The sequence below is a fragment of the Muntiacus reevesi genome, chromosome 1, assembly GCF_963930625.1.
Source record: "Muntiacus reevesi chromosome 1, mMunRee1.1, whole genome shotgun sequence".
In the NCBI taxonomy this organism is placed as follows: domain Eukaryota; kingdom Metazoa; phylum Chordata; class Mammalia; order Artiodactyla; family Cervidae; genus Muntiacus; species Muntiacus reevesi.
This window is the reverse complement of record NC_089249.1, coordinates 76,595,113-76,615,134: the sequence shown is the minus strand read 5'-3', so window position 1 is coordinate 76,615,134 and position 20,022 is coordinate 76,595,113. Positions and strand designations below refer to the sequence as shown.

General features: G+C 44.5%; 1 protein-coding gene across 2 annotated transcripts; it reads right to left on the bottom strand.

Annotated features, from left to right (window-relative positions):
* Positions 1-3,351: 3,351 nt before the first annotated feature.
* Positions 3,352-18,237, bottom strand: ETV3 (ETS variant transcription factor 3). 2 transcript variants are annotated; one of them, XM_065901611.1, is made up of 5 exons: positions 18,152-18,237; positions 16,140-16,198; positions 15,313-15,550; positions 13,989-14,104; positions 3,352-7,988 (listed from the first exon to the last, which is right to left on the bottom strand). In XM_065901611.1, exons 2-5 carry the CDS (start codon positions 16,183-16,185, stop codon positions 6,859-6,861), a joined length of 1,530 nt encoding a protein of 509 aa, XP_065757683.1. In that variant the 5' UTR covers positions 16,186-16,198; positions 18,152-18,237; the 3' UTR covers positions 3,352-6,858. The 2 variants fall into 2 exon arrangements, with proteins under 2 accessions (XP_065757683.1, XP_065757691.1); XM_065901619.1 differs by having other exon boundaries at positions 16,140-16,195; positions 18,152-18,219.
* Between the last annotated feature and the right edge of the window lie 1,785 nt (positions 18,238-20,022).

Sequence of the window (20,022 nt, the reverse complement as noted above, 5' to 3'; positions counted from 1 at the left end):
TATGAGCCACGCGGCAGAGTCCTCCTGCGTTCCCTTACCCGCTGCTCTCCACCCAGGCGCCCCTTCCCAGTGAAGTATCTTACTTTCTCAGCATGTGTCTCCTCGGATAATTCATTTCCAAGTGGTAGTCAAGAGCACGCTCTCGGGCCCTGAAAGGGTCTCCTTCCTGTACCAAGTATCCCACCTCTCCTGAGAGGGGCCAACGGAAGTGATGTGAAGGTACAAGCCTCCACTTATACAGTACAGGAATAAATATCATAAAAAAGGACTCGACTAAATGCTTTTTGTATATCATTTAATCTTCACAACAATCCTATAAAATAGATAGAGGCATGGAGAGGCTCCATAATCTGCCCAAGGACCTACAGTCAGTAAAATGGCAGGGGTGGGACTATGGGATTACAGCCAATTCCAGTTTATCTCCCTTCCTCAGGGAGTCAACACGCCCAGCTCCTGAGAGAGAAGGGAAGCAGAAACTGTGACAAGAGGAGTAGGGGTGGTGGAGTGGGGGGATGTCTGAGACAGCAGTCCTCCCCATTCTCAATACTCCAAACCAGCATTCTCTATCCAGACAATCAAACCTCCTTCGTGTATTTCTTGTTATTCATTCAGCCAGTAAACACTCATCAAGCATCCTCAGGCTCCAGGCAGTGTGCTAGGCACTGCAGACAAATGAGCCGACCCTGTACCAGCCCTTGGCTTCCAGACCATCCTGTGAGAAACCACACTGGCAGAGCACTGATAACAGTATGTGAGGGTGGAGGACAGAGGTAAGCCCAGGAAAGACACTGGAGGCAATGGCATCTGAGTTGAATTCTGAATAAGATGTAAATGGTCAGGTGAAGTGGAGGGAAGAAGTCTCTCTTCTGGCAGTGAGTTCAGTGGGGCGAAGAGGCCTTATGGCACGAGCAGTTAAAGAACACCGGTAGTGGGGCCTGAACTCTGGTCATACCAGTTAACGTCTCTATGACTTAGCGCTGCCCTGGTTGTTTTGCTTGCAGCTCAGGCTTCGTGTGGGGTGGCTGAATGTGTGTGTGCATGTGTGAGGTTAAGGACGAGGCTGGAAGGGTAAATGGAGGCCAGATTATGAAGGGCCTTCTAAACTAAACTAAGGACTGTAAACAGGGAGGTGATGAGGAGAATTTGAAGGGTTAATTCCTTATTCATTCATCTTTAAAAAATTATTTAAATTGGAAAATAATTGCTTTACAATGTGATGTTGGTTTCTGCCATACACCAACATGAATCAGCCATAGGTATACTGGCTCACTCATCTTGACAGACTCTGAGATTCATACTTTCTCATCTCTCACACCCTGATACCCCCTCCCCTGCCTGTGTTCTCATTCTGAAGCTCCATCTTTCCTTACTTCTTCCCCCTGTTCACCATCACTCACTCTTCTCTTCGCTCAGAATTTGAGTAACTGCTCTACAATTCTGTGCATTGAATGGCCAACATGGGGTGGCAGAACTGGTGGCCTGGGATCCTTATCTCAAAACTACATCCAGTTTCATTCCTAACAAGCCTCACTTTGCTTTTAGCAGCCTGAGGATGGGAAAGAATCAGGAGGCTCTCTCAGAGGGTCTGCATCCAAGCCCATTCATTCCCAGCTTGATTTGGGTTGCTTCCAATACTTTGGCCACCTGACGTGAAGAGCTGATTCATTTGAAAAGATCCTGATTCTGGGAAAGATTGAGGGCAGGAGGAGAAGGGGACGACAGAGGATGAGATAGTTGGATGGCATCACTGACTCAATGGACATGGGTTTGGGTGAACTCCGGGAGTTGGTGATGGACAGGGAGGCCTGGCGTGCTGTGGTTCATGGGGTCGCAGAGTCGGACACAACTGAGCAACTGAACTGAACTGAACTGAGGGAGTCAACCAGTCAGCCTCTGCCACATCACTTTTTCCTGCCAAAATGAGTTAATAGTCTCAAGATAGCAGAGATGTTCACTTCACAAGCTGGTCTTCCTGCTCTTTGGCCTAGCCCAAACTCTCCTGCATATTGGGGATGACCACTGCTAGTAGAATAAAATGTAAACTCTAGACTCCTAAAACCCTTCATAATCCATCCTAGTTTGCCTCTTTGGCCTTACCCCTCATAAATTCCAGCCTTTTCGAACTCATAGGATCCTTTCGTAGAAGTCAAATTTAACACTTGGTTGTGACTACAAATGTTGGGCTCCTTAAATCACTTTGTCTATCTCAAGAGTAACATGAGATTACTTAGTCTGGATTCGAGAGTGCCTTGGACAGTAATATCAAACCAGTCAATCCTAAAGGAAATCAACCCTGAATATTCAATGGAAGGACTGATGCCGAAGCTCCAATATGTTTGCCACTTGATGTGAAGAGCTGACTCTTTGGAAAAGACCAATGCTGGGAAAGATTGAAAGCAAAAGAAGGGGGCATCAGAAGATGAAATGGTTAGATAGCATCAGCAACTCAATGGACATGAATTTGAGCAAACTCTGGAAGATAGTGAAGGACAGAGGAGCCTGGCATGCTGCAGACCATGGGGTTCCAAAGTGTCGGACACAATTTGGCGCCTGAACAACAAAAAGCCTGGCACCATTTTTGTTCGGGTGTTATGTGACTTAAGTTCTCCTCCTTCTCTTGACTCTTGTCCTCTTCTGGAAAATACTAGGTTTCCCTCACACTGGCCTTTCATATACTTAAAAAACAAAACAGAGGACCTGTCTCATAGTCCAGTGGTTGAGACTGTGCTCCCAACGCAGGGGGTACAGGTTCAATCCCTGGTTGGGTAAGATTCTGCGATCTGCGGCCAAAAAACAGGATCAATACAACCACCTTTATTGCGATTATTACTCACATACCAGAAAAGTCAGCCCTTTAGGAGTGGCTAATTCAGTGTGTTTTCCATTCAAATTGTACAACTATCATCACTAACTCCGGAACATTTTTATCACCCCCCAAAAGAAAATGTGACCCATTACCATTCTACATAGCAACCATTAACCTATGTTTTCTCTATGGATTTGCCTATTTTGAATATTTCATATGAATAGATTCATACATAGCAGGCCTACTCTTTCTGGCTTTGCCATGCATGTACTCTGAATGAATTCTCAAATCAATTTTGAGGGTGAAATTTCCCAGTCAACTTGTCTCTGGCTTCAGTGGTATTCTATCCAGCAGCAGCCATCGACATAGGGAAATTGACCATCTCCAAAACTGTTAAGGGACCTATCCTCACTATGCTGGTCCCCTGCACAACAGGAATAAAGTGTTGGGGTGGGTGAACTAGTATGCACGCAGCAAATTCTCTGGCACAAACACCCTGGCTCGGTTATCAACAACAAAACCAACACTCTGTAAACATTGCTTAAAAGTATTTTTTTCTTTTTTTATTTAACTTTAACTTCTGAGGTAAAATACTTTTTTTTCTTTCAACTTCCATAACAAAATACAGAGCTATCAGATACCCCTGGAAAAAATATGTATATTATACATATATTTCTATAACATTACATCATATATATATAATATATATATGCAAAAATTTGAAGACTTTATAGAAAGCAGAACATCTAAAAGGCACTGCACAATGGAGTTAAGATTACTTACACATTATGTACATATACACACTATTCTGCTTAAGCGGGTAACTAGTGAAGTCACCTTTCACATGTGAATTTCCAAAAATCCCTGCATCACAATTTTATAACTCAAAGAATGCCTAAATATTTCAAAACAAATTAACTGGTAACAACCCCCCCCACCCCCCCACCAAGAACAAAAAATCGAACAGTTTTTGAAAGACTGGATCAGTTTTTTTCCCCCCAAATTTAAAAGTATATTCCATTACTGTCTATAAAACAAAGAAAACAAACATATTTATGGAATAAATAAAAAACAAGGGACAAACAGCCAACTGACTGACTCTACCCGCTTGGTAAGAAGTGATATACTTCACTATGTTTTTCTTTTAATGCTTCTGAAAGTCTCTTGGCCCACTGAGGACGAGGATGCAGTGATTCCCTGTTAGCGAGCTGGGTTTAATGCAGTGCAGCTTGAAAACTGGGGTTGGAGGAACTTGTTGTTCATTTTTCACTCTTAGCGGTTCTTAAAAAACAAACACACTCAGCAAGGCTGAATGTCCTGAAGAGATCTCTATACTGTTTTCTTCTCTATAGCCAGAAAACCAAACGACTTGCAAGAACAGGTTCTTGATTAATACAACTTCAAAATTTGTATTTGCAAATTTTTAAACATTTGGCACAGCAAAAGTTGGAAAAAATGGGGAGGGAAAATAGACCTGGTGTTGTCCCCCTCTTTCCACATGCTGTCAGTGATGAGATGTTCACAGAAGAGAATGACCTGGCTTTGCGACAGGTTTGTGACAGGTACTGCCAGGAGTGGACTCAGGGGAGAAAAACTATCTCCCACCCTTTTGCCCCAGGAAGTATCAATGACCTCCACATCCCCTGGTCCAAGTCCCAGGCAATCCCAAGTTCAGCTCTTAGTACCCTCCCCTAACCCCAGTGTGCAGTGCAAATCAGCCAACAGTTTACTGGTGGAATGGCAATCAAAGGAAACAGTTAAACATCAAACAGTTTCTTAAAGCCAAAAACAGTTTTCATGGAGTTGAACATTTTTTGAGTGTTTTTCAAGTGTAAAAGCAGTGACTTTTTATTCAAACAGAAGCAGCATCTAGGAATTAATTCTGGCACTTGGGTTCTAGGGGGTTACAGGTACGCATCATGGATTTTTCTCCCTCTTTTTTTTAAAGGCCTCATGTCTATTCCTGAGTTCATACCGACACCTGCCGGCGCCTCCGCTCTAGTGGACAGAGGTGGTGGGCAGCCAGCCTCCCTGGTTAGATTGGGCAATGCCAAGCAGAGATGCCTCTTCCACCTGCCTGGGCTTGCTTTTCTGATTCGAGGTAAGTCGAGGTACAGAGAAAGGAACCGACAAAAACACAACCAAAGGCAGCCTGAGTTGTTAGGGACCACTCTCCTAATCCTTTTTCCAGGAAAAGACAAATCACTCATGGAATCTGAATCAAACAACGGGGAGGGCAACTGCCAAAAAAAAGGCATGATGGACTCAAGTCATCTTAAGTCATCTAATAACTCACTCACCTGCTCTAACCTTTCCTGGGCTCCTCTCTCAAGCATGCACTCCAGTTTAAAAAAGACCCCCCACCCCCACCATAAAAAGACAACCCTCAAGTGCTTCTTAGTACATATAGTTCACCTGGGCTAAGATGGAGTCAGGAATTTCTCAAAAGCATCCCTGCGCCCAGTTCCTGCCCCAACCAGATATGCAGTTATTTCTCTCTCTGCTGCTCGTGGATCTGAGCCATGTTAGCTATTTCTGTACACTGTGTACTTACATGTACACACACATACACACAGCTGGCTGTGGAGTCTGTTTGCCCTTAGTCCAGGTTCCTTCATATATGATCAATACCTTCTGATTCCTTTGAAGTTGATGGAACAGAACTTCCCATGAAGAAACAATCCCTGGAGTTTCATGGACAGTCCATTGATCTTAAGAATTAGTACGATCTAGGGGAATGGGTATGGCAAGAATGGCACCACCACATCAGGACAGACACCCACTGTTCACTTCCACCAGCCTTTGTGGCATCTGTCTGCCTTCTGTGTTTCCTGTCCACCTCTTCCTTCAGCCTCATACACATCCACTTGTACCCCCAGCTACCTTCTGCATTTCCAAGTATAATTTGCCCTTAAAGCCCACAATCCTGCCTTTCTGCTACCCATCCCAATAACATCAAGTGGGGATGATTAATACCAGCTTAAAGTTTAACCATTTTCCAACACTTCTGGATTATCTGAAAAGTTGTCCATGCCCTTTTACAGGTTTACGCTGACAGACCCGTATCATGTTGAAGTGTGTTCATTGTTAAGGCTTTGACTTAAGAAAACGGTTAAGAGCAGCAGACACAACAGAGACATCTTCAGCTCGTGTCTCTCAGCCAACTCGCTCAGTCACACATTGGTTTGGCTCCCCAAACCCACGGTGGAAAAAAAAAAAAGATAATTTTTGTGTTTTTGTTTTTAAAGGCATCAGGTTACTTCCTTCTGTCCTCTTCTTTCTTCCCTGAACAAGAGTTTACAACTCCTCATGGCTTCTTAATATATGAAGTAGGTGAAATGTCCAAGAAATTCACAGCAGGGCTTCCTGTCTCAACCACGTAGCTGAGGCTTGGTGCCTGTGCCTTCCCAGCCCCGCTCTAACTGGCAGTACATTTCATGTTTCCTGAAAACATTCTATATTAAAAAAAAAAGCCAAACAACAACAAAGGGAAAAAGAAAAAGAGCAACACGTGAACATCCCCCTGCCCCAGTAAGATAGATTATCTTATTCCTCCCCTGAAATAATTATAAAGAAACATTTCAGGCAAAATATTTAGTATTAATGGTCTCTCACTGCTCAACCTCCCAACCATACCCCTTTCCGTTTTATGTCTCTCTCTCAGAGCAAAATAAATTCATTAATGGCTTTCCATATATAAATACAATAGAAAAGAAATAAGTCTGGAACCTGAACTATTATGGGACCAAACAGTTTCTTGGCCCTCTGGGAGTCTGTCAAAGTGAAAGCCTCAATAGGAAACAGAGGCTCTTTCTCTTTTCAGTTCAATACCCTTCCCATGTCCTACTCACCAGGAAAAAGTGTGTTCACATCCCGTCTAATTTACAACAGAAGACACCCCATCCTATCCCCAAAACAAAAATACAAGTCTACACCTCTAGAATGATCAAACCAGTCTAATTCCCTCCCCACCCCCCACCCTGAAATCTTGCTACATAAATACATGTGTGTGTTTGATTATAGTATAAACAGCTCCCAATCCTCTTCCAGTTCTAAGCATCAGCAGCGGCTGTTGCCAAGCCCCGGGGTCCGGACCCATTCCAGAGAAACTTGCCATTCTTACTCAGGGCTTCGGGGTCATCATTCCAGCGCCGCTTCAACCGAAGCTTGGGGGGCATCAGGGCATCTTCTTTCTTCTCAGGTGCCCCAGGCTCTTTGCCAGGCCTGTCCTCACTGTCTTCAGACACCTCCAGGGGCTCTTCACTTGGGGTGCTAATGGGCACAGCAGGCCACACAGGCGGTGCAGCCGGGCGGGCGAAGATGGTGCTTTTCCCCTCTTCTGTGGTCCTGCTCGGCACAGTGCCCTCTTCTTGAGAGTGCTCCTCCTTCTCCCGTGCCGACTGCCTGAGGCTCTCGGGATCCTTTTCCAAGGCTGGCTCCACTTTAATTCTCGGCGGGACAGGAGTCAGTGTGGGAACAGGGACAGGGGCTGCCTCCTCGCTGCTCTCCACCCTCTCCCGGTTCTTGCGCCCGACGGGTGGGGGCTGCAGCTTGATAGAAAACTGTGACGACTCCTCAGGGTGCACCTGGCACTGCAGTGGTGGGACCATGAGGCCTGGGTAACGAGGAAATGTCCGAGGACTCAGGTGGTAGTTGAACACAGAACAGGCTTGAGAATGAAGGTAGTGTTTCATTTCTTCAGGGTTGAAGGAGAAGCAACTGCTGCTGGTGAAGGGGCTCAGGCCTGGTGAGGGGCTATAGGAGAAGATGGTGGGAGTCAGGGAGAGGGCTGGTGAAATGGGGACGTTAAGGACGCCTCCACGGCCTGGGATCGGAGAGACGGCGAAGGGACTATGGGGGTCAGGGTACATCCCTGGCCTGGAGAACAAAGGAAGCATGATGTCAGGCTTGCGCTTCTGATGGCCAATCCCTCCACCCACGGCACTTCGGGAGGACATGAGATCCACGCCCCGGCGCCAGTCAGCGGCTGGGCCATCCTCCAGCTCTGAAAGCTCCACCTTTCTATCAGTGCCATTACTTGACTCCTGGCCAGAAGCAGTTAGGGAGCTGGCAGAGAACCGCCCTGGCTGCACATCGCTCGTTGGAGAATGGGTGTCCAGAGGTGGGAAATGGAAGCGGGAAGAGCCTGTTGGCACTGGTGGCGCACTCTGGGGAACCACACCTGTGAGGGTGGGAAAGACAAAAGGCCACTTTAGAGGTATAGTCATGCATGATCAGCAATTTTATTGACGCTAAGTACAAAATGTTGAAGAGCAACAGGAAACAAACATTCCAGCTGGGCTGAATCGCTCACCTGTTTGTCTCTTCAGCTTCCTCCATTCAATTTAGTTGCCGCCTTTCTCTAGCCTCTTACTCACTTTGTTTCCTAGTACTCATTACTATCTAAAATATCATTTACTTGTTTATCTGTTTCCTAAATCCCATGAAGGCAGGGATTTCTTATTTGCAAGTACATTTCCAGCAGTTCAGGGCTGAATAATTAGTAGGCTCTTAATAACTATCAGTTGAATGAATGAATGTAAGAGTGTGTATATACACTGTATCACTTGCTTCAGTTCTCAGGTTTGCAAATGGTCTTTTCTTATTTTCGTTATTTGGGCCATGTCTATAAAATAAGCAAACAAACTAAAACCAACAACAAAACTGGGGATGATATGTATGTAAACAAGGCATTAAAAGCTTGAAGACCCTGGACCTCACAAATATGAACATGAGCGAGACCACATTTTAAGAACAAAAACAGGACACAAGAAAGGACCATGTTTGTTAAGGCAGGTTCTCATGGTATATCTTTTCTCATTTCTGACATACAACCACTTCTTTATAGAGAGTCTAATATTTTTCAATCTCTCCAAATCTATTTTCTAATATACAAATTCTGTATAACAATCTCCATTCCCATCCTGCTTTCAATGCCTTTCAACCACTGAGGAGGCTGGAAGAAAGTCCCATACCTACCACCTATCAAATTTGTGGACTGAGATCTGAAGTTCTAAGCAGAAACCAACACTGCACTACACAAGTCGACTTCAGAGGCTCACAAGTTCTCTACTGCCCTCCAAAGCCCTTCTGATAATCAGAGCATGAGAGGTGTGAGGCCTCGGGGACCCTGTGGGCTCCTGGGGGGTGTCAGTGTCTTCTATCACTGATGATGTCAGGGGGGCTATTTTTACCTTGAGGGAAGGATAAAGGAGAAGAAAAGTAAGAAAAACCCAAATAAGTGAAAGTGTGGTGACACAGGAGGAGAAGCAAAAAGGTGCACAAGATATGATGTGGGTAGGAACTGCCAGCAATCAGTTGTGTTCTTCTATTCTTGTTACAATTGAGTCATCTTCAGATAGGACCCTGGAGTCAGCTGGTAAGTGCAAGACTGTGTAGCTTTCTTGGCACACGTGTCTGAAGAACACTGTGCCAGAGCAGCATCTCCCAAACTGATGTTCTGCAGAAAACTGTTCGGCAGGCTTTTTTCCTAAAACCACTGATTTTAACTGTGTGATCATGAAAAACAGAGGGATGGACCTGTATATAATTTCAGCAGACTCGGGGGTCTCCAAAATATTTCTGCTACCAGCCTATTATAGTGGCTATGATTCTATTCTTTTTTGATTCTCTTGGATCTTGATTTTGCATTAAGAGCACATCTATTCAAAAGCAAAAGAAAAAAACCAAAACACCCGCCTCCCCCAACACTTTTCTGTGTGCTGGTGGACTGAATAAGTATAACATGGAGAGAAAGGGAGGTGATAAAGCAAGGTCCTGTCTCCTGAACAATTCAGTTATTTGTTTTGGTTTTTCCAAACTGGAAGATAGGTATCTCAGTCTCTACATGGGCTAAAGATACACTGTCAATTTGCAAAAATGGAGATGGAATACAGAGCATTTTCCAAGTGCGTTTAGAGGGAGTGAAGGCAGGCAATCTGGAGGCAGCATTTGGACCCCTTTAACTGGCTGCAGCAGTCCTCCTTTAGCAGGGCTGGAAAATGTGGGTTTGCATCTTAGTTCTAGCACCTTCTACTTTGTAGCCTGGTACAAGTAACCAATGGGTTTTTGAACCCCTTTGGCAAAATGGGAATAAGGCCAGTGCCTAGGTTTAAACCCTGGCCCTACCACTTAATAGCTATGTTATTCTAGGTAACTTACTTACCTTTCCAAGCCTCAGTTTCATTACCTGTAAAACAGATAACAAGACTAATCCTCATGCTATGAAAACTACAAGAGTTAATATTTGTGAAGTCCTTAAACTAGTACCAGCATATAGCAAATTCCATGTATTTGTTAAAATACATGATTTTTTATTAGAAAATAATCATGGTTTAAGAAGCTAAAACTTTTTAAAGGCATATGGACTATTTATTAGATAACAATATTAGAGCAATGTTAAAATTTCCTGAGTATGGTAATGTTATTGTGATTAGGAAAATGTCCTTGTGCATGGGAGATACATACTGAAGTACACAGGGATAAAGTGTCACATCTGTAACTTAATCTTGAAAGATTTAGAAGTTATATATATAGATAAAGCAAATGTTATCCATTAGTGATTGTAGGTAGAGGATATATGGGTGTTCGCAGTTTTATTTTCTCCCCCTCAATTTTTTTGTAGCTTGAAAGTTTTCTAAAATAAATATTAAAAAAACTGGGATAGGGTAGAGGGGTCTCAAGTTCATCTTTGAACTGGTTTGCCCTGCACCCAAACCCTGACAAGTAAGCATTTTTACTACATATCTTCTGTATCTTTCCAATGTTTCTTAAAAGTTCATTAAAAATACATTTTAATGTAAATATTAAAAACTTAAAAATACATTAAAAAATTTTGCTTCTATGTTCAAAAACACACAGTTCAAAATAGCCCAACTGTATCAACCCACCATCTAGACAAGATCACTCTAGCCTCCAGGATCTAAATCCACACAGCTCTGCTTCTTAGAGCATTTATCACATTCCACATTGATATCTCTCTTGCTAAATTTTAAGTTCCTTGAGGGAAATAACTCCCCTATAATCTTTTTCTTTGTTTTTAAGTCTTAACACATTATCTGTTGAACAAATGAATTAATCCCAAATCCAGGGAAGGAATGAATGATCTATTAAATATGAGCTAGATTTCAATAGCTCAATGGCTCAGGAACTGTTTCCTGAGAAACTGTCCAAGAGGTAACTTTATTCAAGCCACCCTGATCAATCTTTGACTCTGCTGTCATCCTCAATGTTATCATTTGTGAAATAGGGATACTAAAACATATACTTTACTAAGCTGTGAGAGTGGCATGAGTTAACTCACAAAAACACCGGGCAAAACTATCTCCATTAAGTAGATGTTCAATAAATGTTATATTTCTTTGTCATCATTAGAAGTTAACCTGAAATGTTTGGTCTATTTGGGTAAAAGTTCTCTATGAACTATTGACTCTAGTTTTTTGGGGTTATCTGCATCCAGGATGCAAAAAACTAGTCATATCCCTAAAAGAAATGGACTTTTTGGTTTCCCCATGATTTTCTGATCAGGATCTTGAGCTTGGTTAAGAATCAAAGTTGATTCAACTGCCTTCTGGGCCAAAAGGTGGTTCTAGGCCACTACTGTGTGGCTGCTAGGCCAGAGTCTTCACAGAGTGACGGTCTAGATTTACTTTTCCTGGAAAAGCACAGGTTATCCAAGTGACTGGATTTGTGGGTTTTCAATAGAAAAAATGCAAACGCGAAGTCAAGTGGGCCTTAGGAAGCATCACTACGAACAAAGCCAGTGGAAGTGGTGGAATTCCAGTTGAGCTATTTCAAATCCTGAAAGATGATGCTGTAGAAGTGCTGCACTCAGTATGTTAGGAAATTTGGAAAACTCAGCAGTGGCCACAGGATTGGAAAAGGTCAGTTTTCATTCCAATACAAAAGAAAGGCAATGCCAAAGAATGTTCAAACTACCACACCATTGCACTCATCTCACATGTCAGCAAAGTAATGTTCAAAATTCTCCAATCCAGGCTTCAACAGTACATGAACTGTGAACTTTCAGATGTTCAAGCTGGATTTAGAAAAGGCAGAGGAACCAGAGATCAAATTGCCAACATTTGCTGGATCATCAGAAAAGCAAGAGCGTTCCAGAAAAACATCTACTTCTACTTTACTGACTATGCCAAAGTCTTTGACTGTGTGGATCACAACAAACTGTGAAAATTCTGAAAGAGATGGGAATACCAGACCACCTAACCTGCCTCCCGAGAAATCTGTATGCAGGTCAAGCAGCAACAGTTAGAACTGGACATGGAACAACAGACTGGTTCCAAATCGGGAAAGGAGTACCTCAAGGCTGTATACTGTCACCCTGCTTATTTAACTTATATGCAAAGTACATCATGTGAAATGCCGGGCTGGAAGAAGCACAAGCTGGAATCAAGATTGCTGGGAGAAATATCAATAACCTCAGATATGCAGATGACACCACCTTTATGGCAGAAAGTGAAGAACTAAAGAGCCTCTTGATGAAAGTGAAAGAGAAAAGTGAAAAAGTTGGCTTAAACTCAACATTCAGAAAACTAAGATCACGGCATCCAGTCCCATCACTTCATAGAAATAATATAGAACCAGTGAGAGTTTGGGAAATAATAGAAATAGCGAGAGACTTTATTGTCCTGGGCTCCAAAATCACTGCAGATGGTGAGTGCAGCCATGAAATTAAAAGAGGCTTGCTCCTTGGAAGAAGAGTTATGACCAACCTAGACAGCATATTAAAAAGCAGAGACATTACTTTGCCAACAAAGGTCCATCTAGTCAAAGCTATGGTAGTTTTTTCAGTAGTTATGTATGGACGTGAGAGTTGAACTATAAATTCTTCTGAAGGCAGAAGAATTGATGCTTTTGAACTGTGGTGTTGAAGACTCTTGAGAGTCACTTGGACTGCAAGGAGATCCAACCAGTCAATCCTAAAGGAAATCAGCCCTGAATATTCATTGGAAGGACTGAGGCGGAAACTCCAATACTTTGGCCACCTGATGCAAAGAACTGACTCCTAGAGTCAAAATTCCTCTAGGTACATAGGGAGGGGGCAAGAGTGAAAAATAGAGGAAACAAGATGCCAGTGGTTAGAACAGGTTTGATTTCCTAACACCTCTCCCTCAGGCACAAGGAAAGAAAACAGGTTGTAATTAGAGAGATGCATTCCAATAGTTTTTTTTTTAAATGCATGCCCCAGGGACAGGAGGGAGTGGTTACAGGGGAGATGGAACAGTAATGATAGCAGCATCAAGCTAAAACTGCCCTAACTTGTTGTGTGTAGTAATTACATATCTACCACAGATCTCAGCATATTCTCTCAGCCACACCCCTGCTCTAAATTTTCAGGTTTCTTCCAACTTTTCTCTGAGAAGTTGTAACACTACAGAGTCACAAGCAGATTTCTTTGCCTTACGCAATTCCACAAAGACAGAGCACTGATGGACTGCACAGAAATTAGTAAAATACATTCTATTTTCTTAGGCAGGGGCGTGATTTGCATCTTAAAACAAACAAACATCCTTATCAGAGACTGCCTTCTTCGCTGAGAGGCAGACCCAAAACCTCAGTGAAAAGCTGTAATGGAAAGCTATCCTGTGGAGAGCCTAGAGGGGAAGCCTTGCAACACTTCAGAGGAGAGAAGGTCAACTAACCCCAGAGTCCTGTTCTCTGAGGCGTTGTTGGTGCAGATCAAAGGCACTGCTTCTCACTGCAAACATATGAACCTCCCCTCCTGTGATCAAGGATGCTGTGGTTTTGATGAGATTCACTTGATAAGGGTGAGCTTGGTTGTTTCATAGAAAATCGGAAGTGTTTTAGAAACTAGTTCTTGTCTGTGAAAGAGCCACTGGGCTGGGTGTTGAAATTCTGAATCCTGAACTTAAGGATCAACACAAACCTATGGAATATTATTCCTAAAGAGGACAATGTAGTAATATCTAGAAGATGACAGATAATATGCAGAAAATAGACCCAAATAAACCAAGTCTATCTCAGTGCTGCAGAGTCTATCACTTCCTGTGAGAAGAATGAGAATACGTGGCAGAGGGAATCCAGGGGATCCTATTACTTTGGTGTTTCTAAATACCCCTTAAACATGACAAATCTTAAGACTTGGGTTTTTAAAATTCTTTTTTAACTCAAAATTTACTCCCCACCAAGAGAGTTTGCATCTTACCACTTGACCGAATGTTGATGAATGGGTAGTTGGGCATCACCAGCTTGTTGAAGTTAAATTTATAAGTAAACCTTTTCCCTTTTGTTTTGTGAAGGATCCTCTTGTTGTAATAGTATCTGGAAAAACAACAACGCATGTCAAATTGTCTTCTAGCTACTGACCGTTTTTGATATACGTAGGTAACCACGACAATCAACAGCTCTTGCTCTGAGTATTACTTGTGAACATCACTATCATTCTTTTGTAGCTTTTGCCCTCAGGTTAGAGCTGGGAGACCTCTAAGAGCTAACTTTTCTGATTCAATTTTCAACAAGATTCTAGTCCTTTACAAAGACAGTCTCTCTTTGAGATCCTGTACACCTATTCGAGCTCCAACCACTTTTCTTCTCTATCTCTCTATGGTTTCAATTCTTTAGTCCGTTTCCTTCCTGTTCCACTACACGTCACTGCTTCATTTCTCTTTTCTGCCTTCCCCAGGTGGGGGCAGACAAATCTCTTGGGAGGCCTGATGTGGTTAGTCTGGAGGCCTAAGCTCAAGGCATAGACAAAGGAATGTAGAACTGTTTTATGGTGGCAGGTCAAATAATGGTACATTCTGAGCAGTCAGCTTGGCCTACTTCACTTTCAAAAGAAGTGAGAGGCTCCAGCAATGTTGCTGCTCAGATTCTACATTCAGGGTCACACAATGAAGGAAGGCAGGGGAGTTTCAATGTACCTAGAACCTTGAATATATTCAGTGGCATAGATGATACACAGCCCTGGAGGGGTAAAAGGTTATGAAATATAAAGACTGACAAGGGGAAACGAGAACCTGAGAAAACCTAAGTGACCAATCCTTAGACAAGCTGGAGCAACCTGCGAGCCGACAACCCACTGAGCTCATGGGTCCCTCAGCAGTGAGGCCCACCAAGCGCTGAGCGCTCCTCTTCTGCGCCTGCTTCACTCTCTTTCTAGTTTCTTTCAGGAGAGCCGAAAGGAGAGACATTCTAATAGATTTCCAACAGCGAAGTCTAAACTAATCTTTTGGATTACCAATTAGCTCCAATCCAGGTTTCATCACACTTTCTCGCCCACTACAGAGCAGAATCGGCTGTCAGGATCCAGTGCCAGCCACGTTGGAATTCCCTCCTACATACAACCAAAGATATGCCTTTTCTCCTGTGCCACCCAGATTTAACAGCTCTTCTACTCCCACTGTAAAGCTACACATTATTCACTAGTGTAGTCTCTCATCACCTGATACCTTTTTATCTAATATGTACCAAACTACTTAAGCCTCTTTCCAATCTGTTAACACAATGGATCTGGGAGTTCTTTCCCCTACCTCAGGGCCCGGCTCAGCTTGTCGTAATTCATCTGTGGTTTGCACTTCCTGCGGCCCCAGAGGCGGGCCACCTCGTCTGGATCCTTGATGACGAATTCCCCATACTCTCCCTGCTGCCAGGCAATGACATGGCGGAACTCCTCCTTCTGCAGCAGCTCCAGGATGAAGTGCCACAGCTGGATCTGCCGGGAGCCTGGGGACGACTCTGTTTTATAGGCCCAATCAGGAAACTGATACCCTTTAATATGAAAAGGGCAAGATCAAGTCAGGAGCTAGAAACATACATACCAGTTTCCCCAACTTCACATTCCAACGCTCAGAATCTCTAGAGTGCTGTGCAAACATGCCATGAACACCCTTCAGTCAACTGGGGCTAATCCTCTGCGCAGAAGAAGGCAGACAGAAGTTACCTTTCCTTGTGGCAATCATTAAATCTGATAAGAGCTGGGTAGCAGCAGCCAGGTGTTCTAATCTTTTCCCCTTTCAGACTTTACTAAATCTCATGCCTACTTCCTGTGAGGACATGAAAGTTCCAAAGGGAACACACAGGAAAGACAATGTTTTAGAAAAGAGCACCTTTTCCACAAGGTTCTAATTGTTTCTCTAAGAGGAGAGAGACTTGAAAGCTTGGAAATAAGGGTGTGGTGACCACATCTGTTAACATTCACCCATAGGAAAAAGCATACAACTGTCCTAGCGGTATCTACCCTGTCAAGAGGTGGTCAGTCACAGTCTGGCATTTGTGAACCAAGCCCGAGTGAAGAGAAAAGGAACCACTGAGGGACATTCCAGGTACATCAGAAAATGACTGATTAACTTCTGCTCACCTCCACCTCCTTCTGGCTTTTCCACGATGCTACAGCCTGCTTTCATTTTCACCCTCCTGCTGAGAGATACAAGCCACATCAATTACTTTAAGGTGTTCTATGTTTATTATCCTCCCAAGGTTTTCTGCCACAGCCTTTTCCCAAACTTTCATTTCCTCATCTTTCCCTTCTTATGTAACCCTCTTTCAAACATGTCACTTCCAGAGTGCTAATCCTCAAGTCGTGAAATGATCCTCAGGTCATCAACTTCAAAGACCATAATTTATCTCTCACCTGACTTTAAACCACAAATAGTAAACACTGTTTTTAATATTTGCTTTCTCCCTCCTGACCAATCCTTCAAACGTAAAAAAGGAAGGGTATGGTGAAATGAGTCCAAAAAGGCAGCCAGAACAAGTCAAACAGTTTGTCTTCTATTACTAGACAGGCCTAGATGCCAAGATACACAAGCCTGAGTTCACCCAGATGTACCAGCTTAAAGAGTAAAAAAAAACCCAAAAAAACAAAAAAACCTCCCCCCAAAACCCAAATCCATCTGATTGCCACTCAAGAAGGAACATCTGATTTTGATTTACTTTCCTGAATTATGTGAGATGGGAAAAGGAAAACTCCTCCCAGTCAGAAACTGCCCCTTCCTCCTTGAAAAACACCCTGGGATACAGGAAGTAAATACACCATATGTACAGTTACTCTATACACGAAAACTCACACTCCTCCAATTTTTCTCTGAGAAAAAAATCTACATTTTCTCCCTTTAACAGAAAGGAAAAAAGAAGCAAGCATTTTTGGGAACCTTCTGTTCAACAAGTGGAGGGAGTCTGGCTGTGATTTCAATTCATTCCATCCAGATTTACAGTTCCTTAATAAATTTCCTGCTCCTAGCAGCAAGCAGCCTGTATCAGTTACTCCTTTAGCAAAAAGCAAAGAAGAGTAAAACTGCCAGAGATATGTAAGTAGAAGGCAGATTTACCCTTACTCAGGCAGTTCCCCAGGGTGAATGACAGGCCCTCAGCACCAACATTAGCAGGAGTCTAGAGGGAATGTAGGTGCCTTGGTGACCCTAGGGCGGGGTGGATACAAATTCCTAATCTTGAAATTTCATCTAACCTAGGATTCCTCTAGATCCTTTGAAAAAAAATTTTTTTCCCCCTCACCATACACATTTAGAAGATCAGCAAATTTCGGTCTAAGAAATTACCAAGGAATGAGGATGGATACATGCTCCAAAGGAGGGAGAAAACAAACATAAACAGAAACACACAGTTACATACACAAGATACACAATAACAAGGCCCCAGAGCTGAGGCAGGAGTTTCCTCTCCTGGCTGCTTCCATCTCCGTGACAATGAGGGAGGAAAAACACTAATTTCCCCAAGACTTCAGGAAGCTGCCTTGAACGTTAACAACTAGGTTGCTCTGTCAGGTCGCAGGGTCTTTATCCTGACACCGGGAATGCCTTCACTCACGACGACTCTGGGGTTCAAATCCCGCCGCAACAATGACGTGCCCAGGAAGCTCTCTCCTGACATCCCAACTCTCCGATTTCACCTATAAAGGCCTTCCTCCCAGGAGTCCGGAGGCGCCTCTTCATGCCTTTCGCAAATTCACTCCGAGGACACACTGTCGAAGTAGGGTCACTCATCTTAACTCTGCACAGCCCGGCAGGCCCCTCGCCCTCCCTCGGATTGCGACCATTCCCCATAGAGTGAGGCTTGCAGAGCCTGGTACCGCGTCCCGGCTTCCACAGCCCCCGGAGCCTCTTATCTACCTGCCTCCCGACCGGGCCTTCCTCTCCCCGTGGTCTCGGGGCTCCCCGGAGCCGCCGCAAGAACGCTGCCCGGGTCCCCGTCGCCCCTAAGCCATGGGGGCCCCCTCCCTTCCCCGCCCCCGCGCAGGGGGAGGCCCAGCAGGGTTAGTACGTGGCTCTCCCCGCGGTCCAGGCAGCAGGGACGCCGTCCCCGCCGAAGCTTGGGGGTCGGCCCGAACGGGTCGGCGGCGAGGCCGGGACTCACCTCTCCCCGGCACGGTCGGTCTTCGGTCCGGTCTCCTCCGCGGCGTCTCCGGCTCCTCCTCATCCACCCCAGCAGGAAGTGACCTCCTCGGCTGCTTTCGTCACTTCCATCCTCAGCGGAGAGGGCGGGGGAGGAGGCGGCGCCCTCCCGCCGGTCTCCCAGCCGCGCCCCGCCGCACCCAGCCGCGTCTCCCTTTCCTTTCTCCTTTCCGCAGACGCTGGCTTCCGGCCGCACCCCGCCCTCGCCGCTCGCTCCTCCCGCCGCGCAGCCCGCGCAGCTTCCCCGGCGCGGCCCGTGCGTCACGCTGCGGGGGCACGTTACGCACGCTCGCGGCCGGTGGCCGGGCGGCGGGCCTGTGGTCGGAGGGACTCGTAGGGGGATGCGGCGGGTTTTCCCGCCGGATCGGTGTGGATGAGGCTGTGCCCTGGGGGCCTCACCTGTCGCCGGAGGGCACCTCGCAGTTCTCACTGGAAGGGGCCCGGCTCGGACTGAAAGCTTCCCCGAGACCACCGCGGGGCCGGGGGTGGGGGTGGGGGGGGGGAGGTCCCCCGCGCCGTTTCTCCTTAAAAGGGGCCTGCGACCTCCCAGAGAGGAGAGCCTTCACAGTGGGAAAAGACCCGCGGACCTCAGAGGGCGTTCTTTACCCTCTTAAGAAAGAGCCTTTTCAGATACTTTGAAAAGACTCCGTGAGGCTTTCTGTGAATCCTTGCTTCGGCATTTTTACTCCCTCCGCCCACCCATAAGGGGATTGTGATGTTTCTTCGCTGATTCTTGTCCCTCTGCATTTAGACTTAATTTGTCCTCTTCTAAATAACTTGCACGTCTCCCAAAGTCATTCAAATACATCTCCCCTTTCTTTTTCTCTTTTGTTCCTGCTCAAGCAATGACAAGCATCTTGTCCAAAGCACTTTTTGTTCTTCCTTTAAGGTTCTTTAATAGTAAAGGACCTCAAACAGTTCAACATTAGCTCCATCCCTGCCCCATATGTTTGGGTGATGTCAAGGCCTAGTTTTACCCTAAAGAAAAAAAAAAGGAGGAATGGGGATCAGTAAAGTTGAAGTGAATTGAAGTGATCAGTAAGAATGTGCCAGAAGTGAAGAAGAGAAATGGAATTGAATGACAATTTGGATAAAGGAGTAAACTGTTTTGTACCGCCGTTCTAACTATACGGTTATGTCCTGAATGCCAAGAAGAACATGAAACATCACCATTAGTTAGAAGAATTGGCTTCCAGTTTTGGGCTTGCCTCTCGCTGTTCTCTAGTTACTGTAAATTAGCTAGTAAGTTGGTCCCTTCTGGGCCTACAGCTGCCTTTTCTGTTTAAAAAGAGAATGGCGTTGGTGATACAAGGTCTTTTATAGTGAGAAAATCCTATGTAGGTGAATAAAATGAGAAAAATTTAAGTGCCATATATAGATTAATAAGGAAGAATAGATTGCTTTAACCTTTGTATTCTATTGTTTTTCTTCAAGTTAATCACTCAAGAAATGCTGCCTGTAGTCTTAAATTGTAAATAGTGGACCACCTCTGGGAACTGTGCCTGCCATGTAATGAGTGTTAACCTGAAGCATCTTTCTTTAGCACATAGGAAACCTCCTGACTAGGCTGTCTTGGAAATGGCTGCAGGAAGGAAGAAGTTAACACATCTTGAAATCAGGACTTTACCCCCATCCCTTTTTTATATAAAAGAAGCTTGAATTCTAACTCAGGGAAGATGGTTCTTTGGGACATTAGTCCACCATCTTCTCTGTCTCCTGGCTTTCTGAATAAAAGTTGCTCTTCCTTGCCCCAACAGCTCATCTCTTGATATATTGCCCTGTCATACTGTGAGCACTATGAACTTGGGCTTGGTAACATTTTACCAATATTTT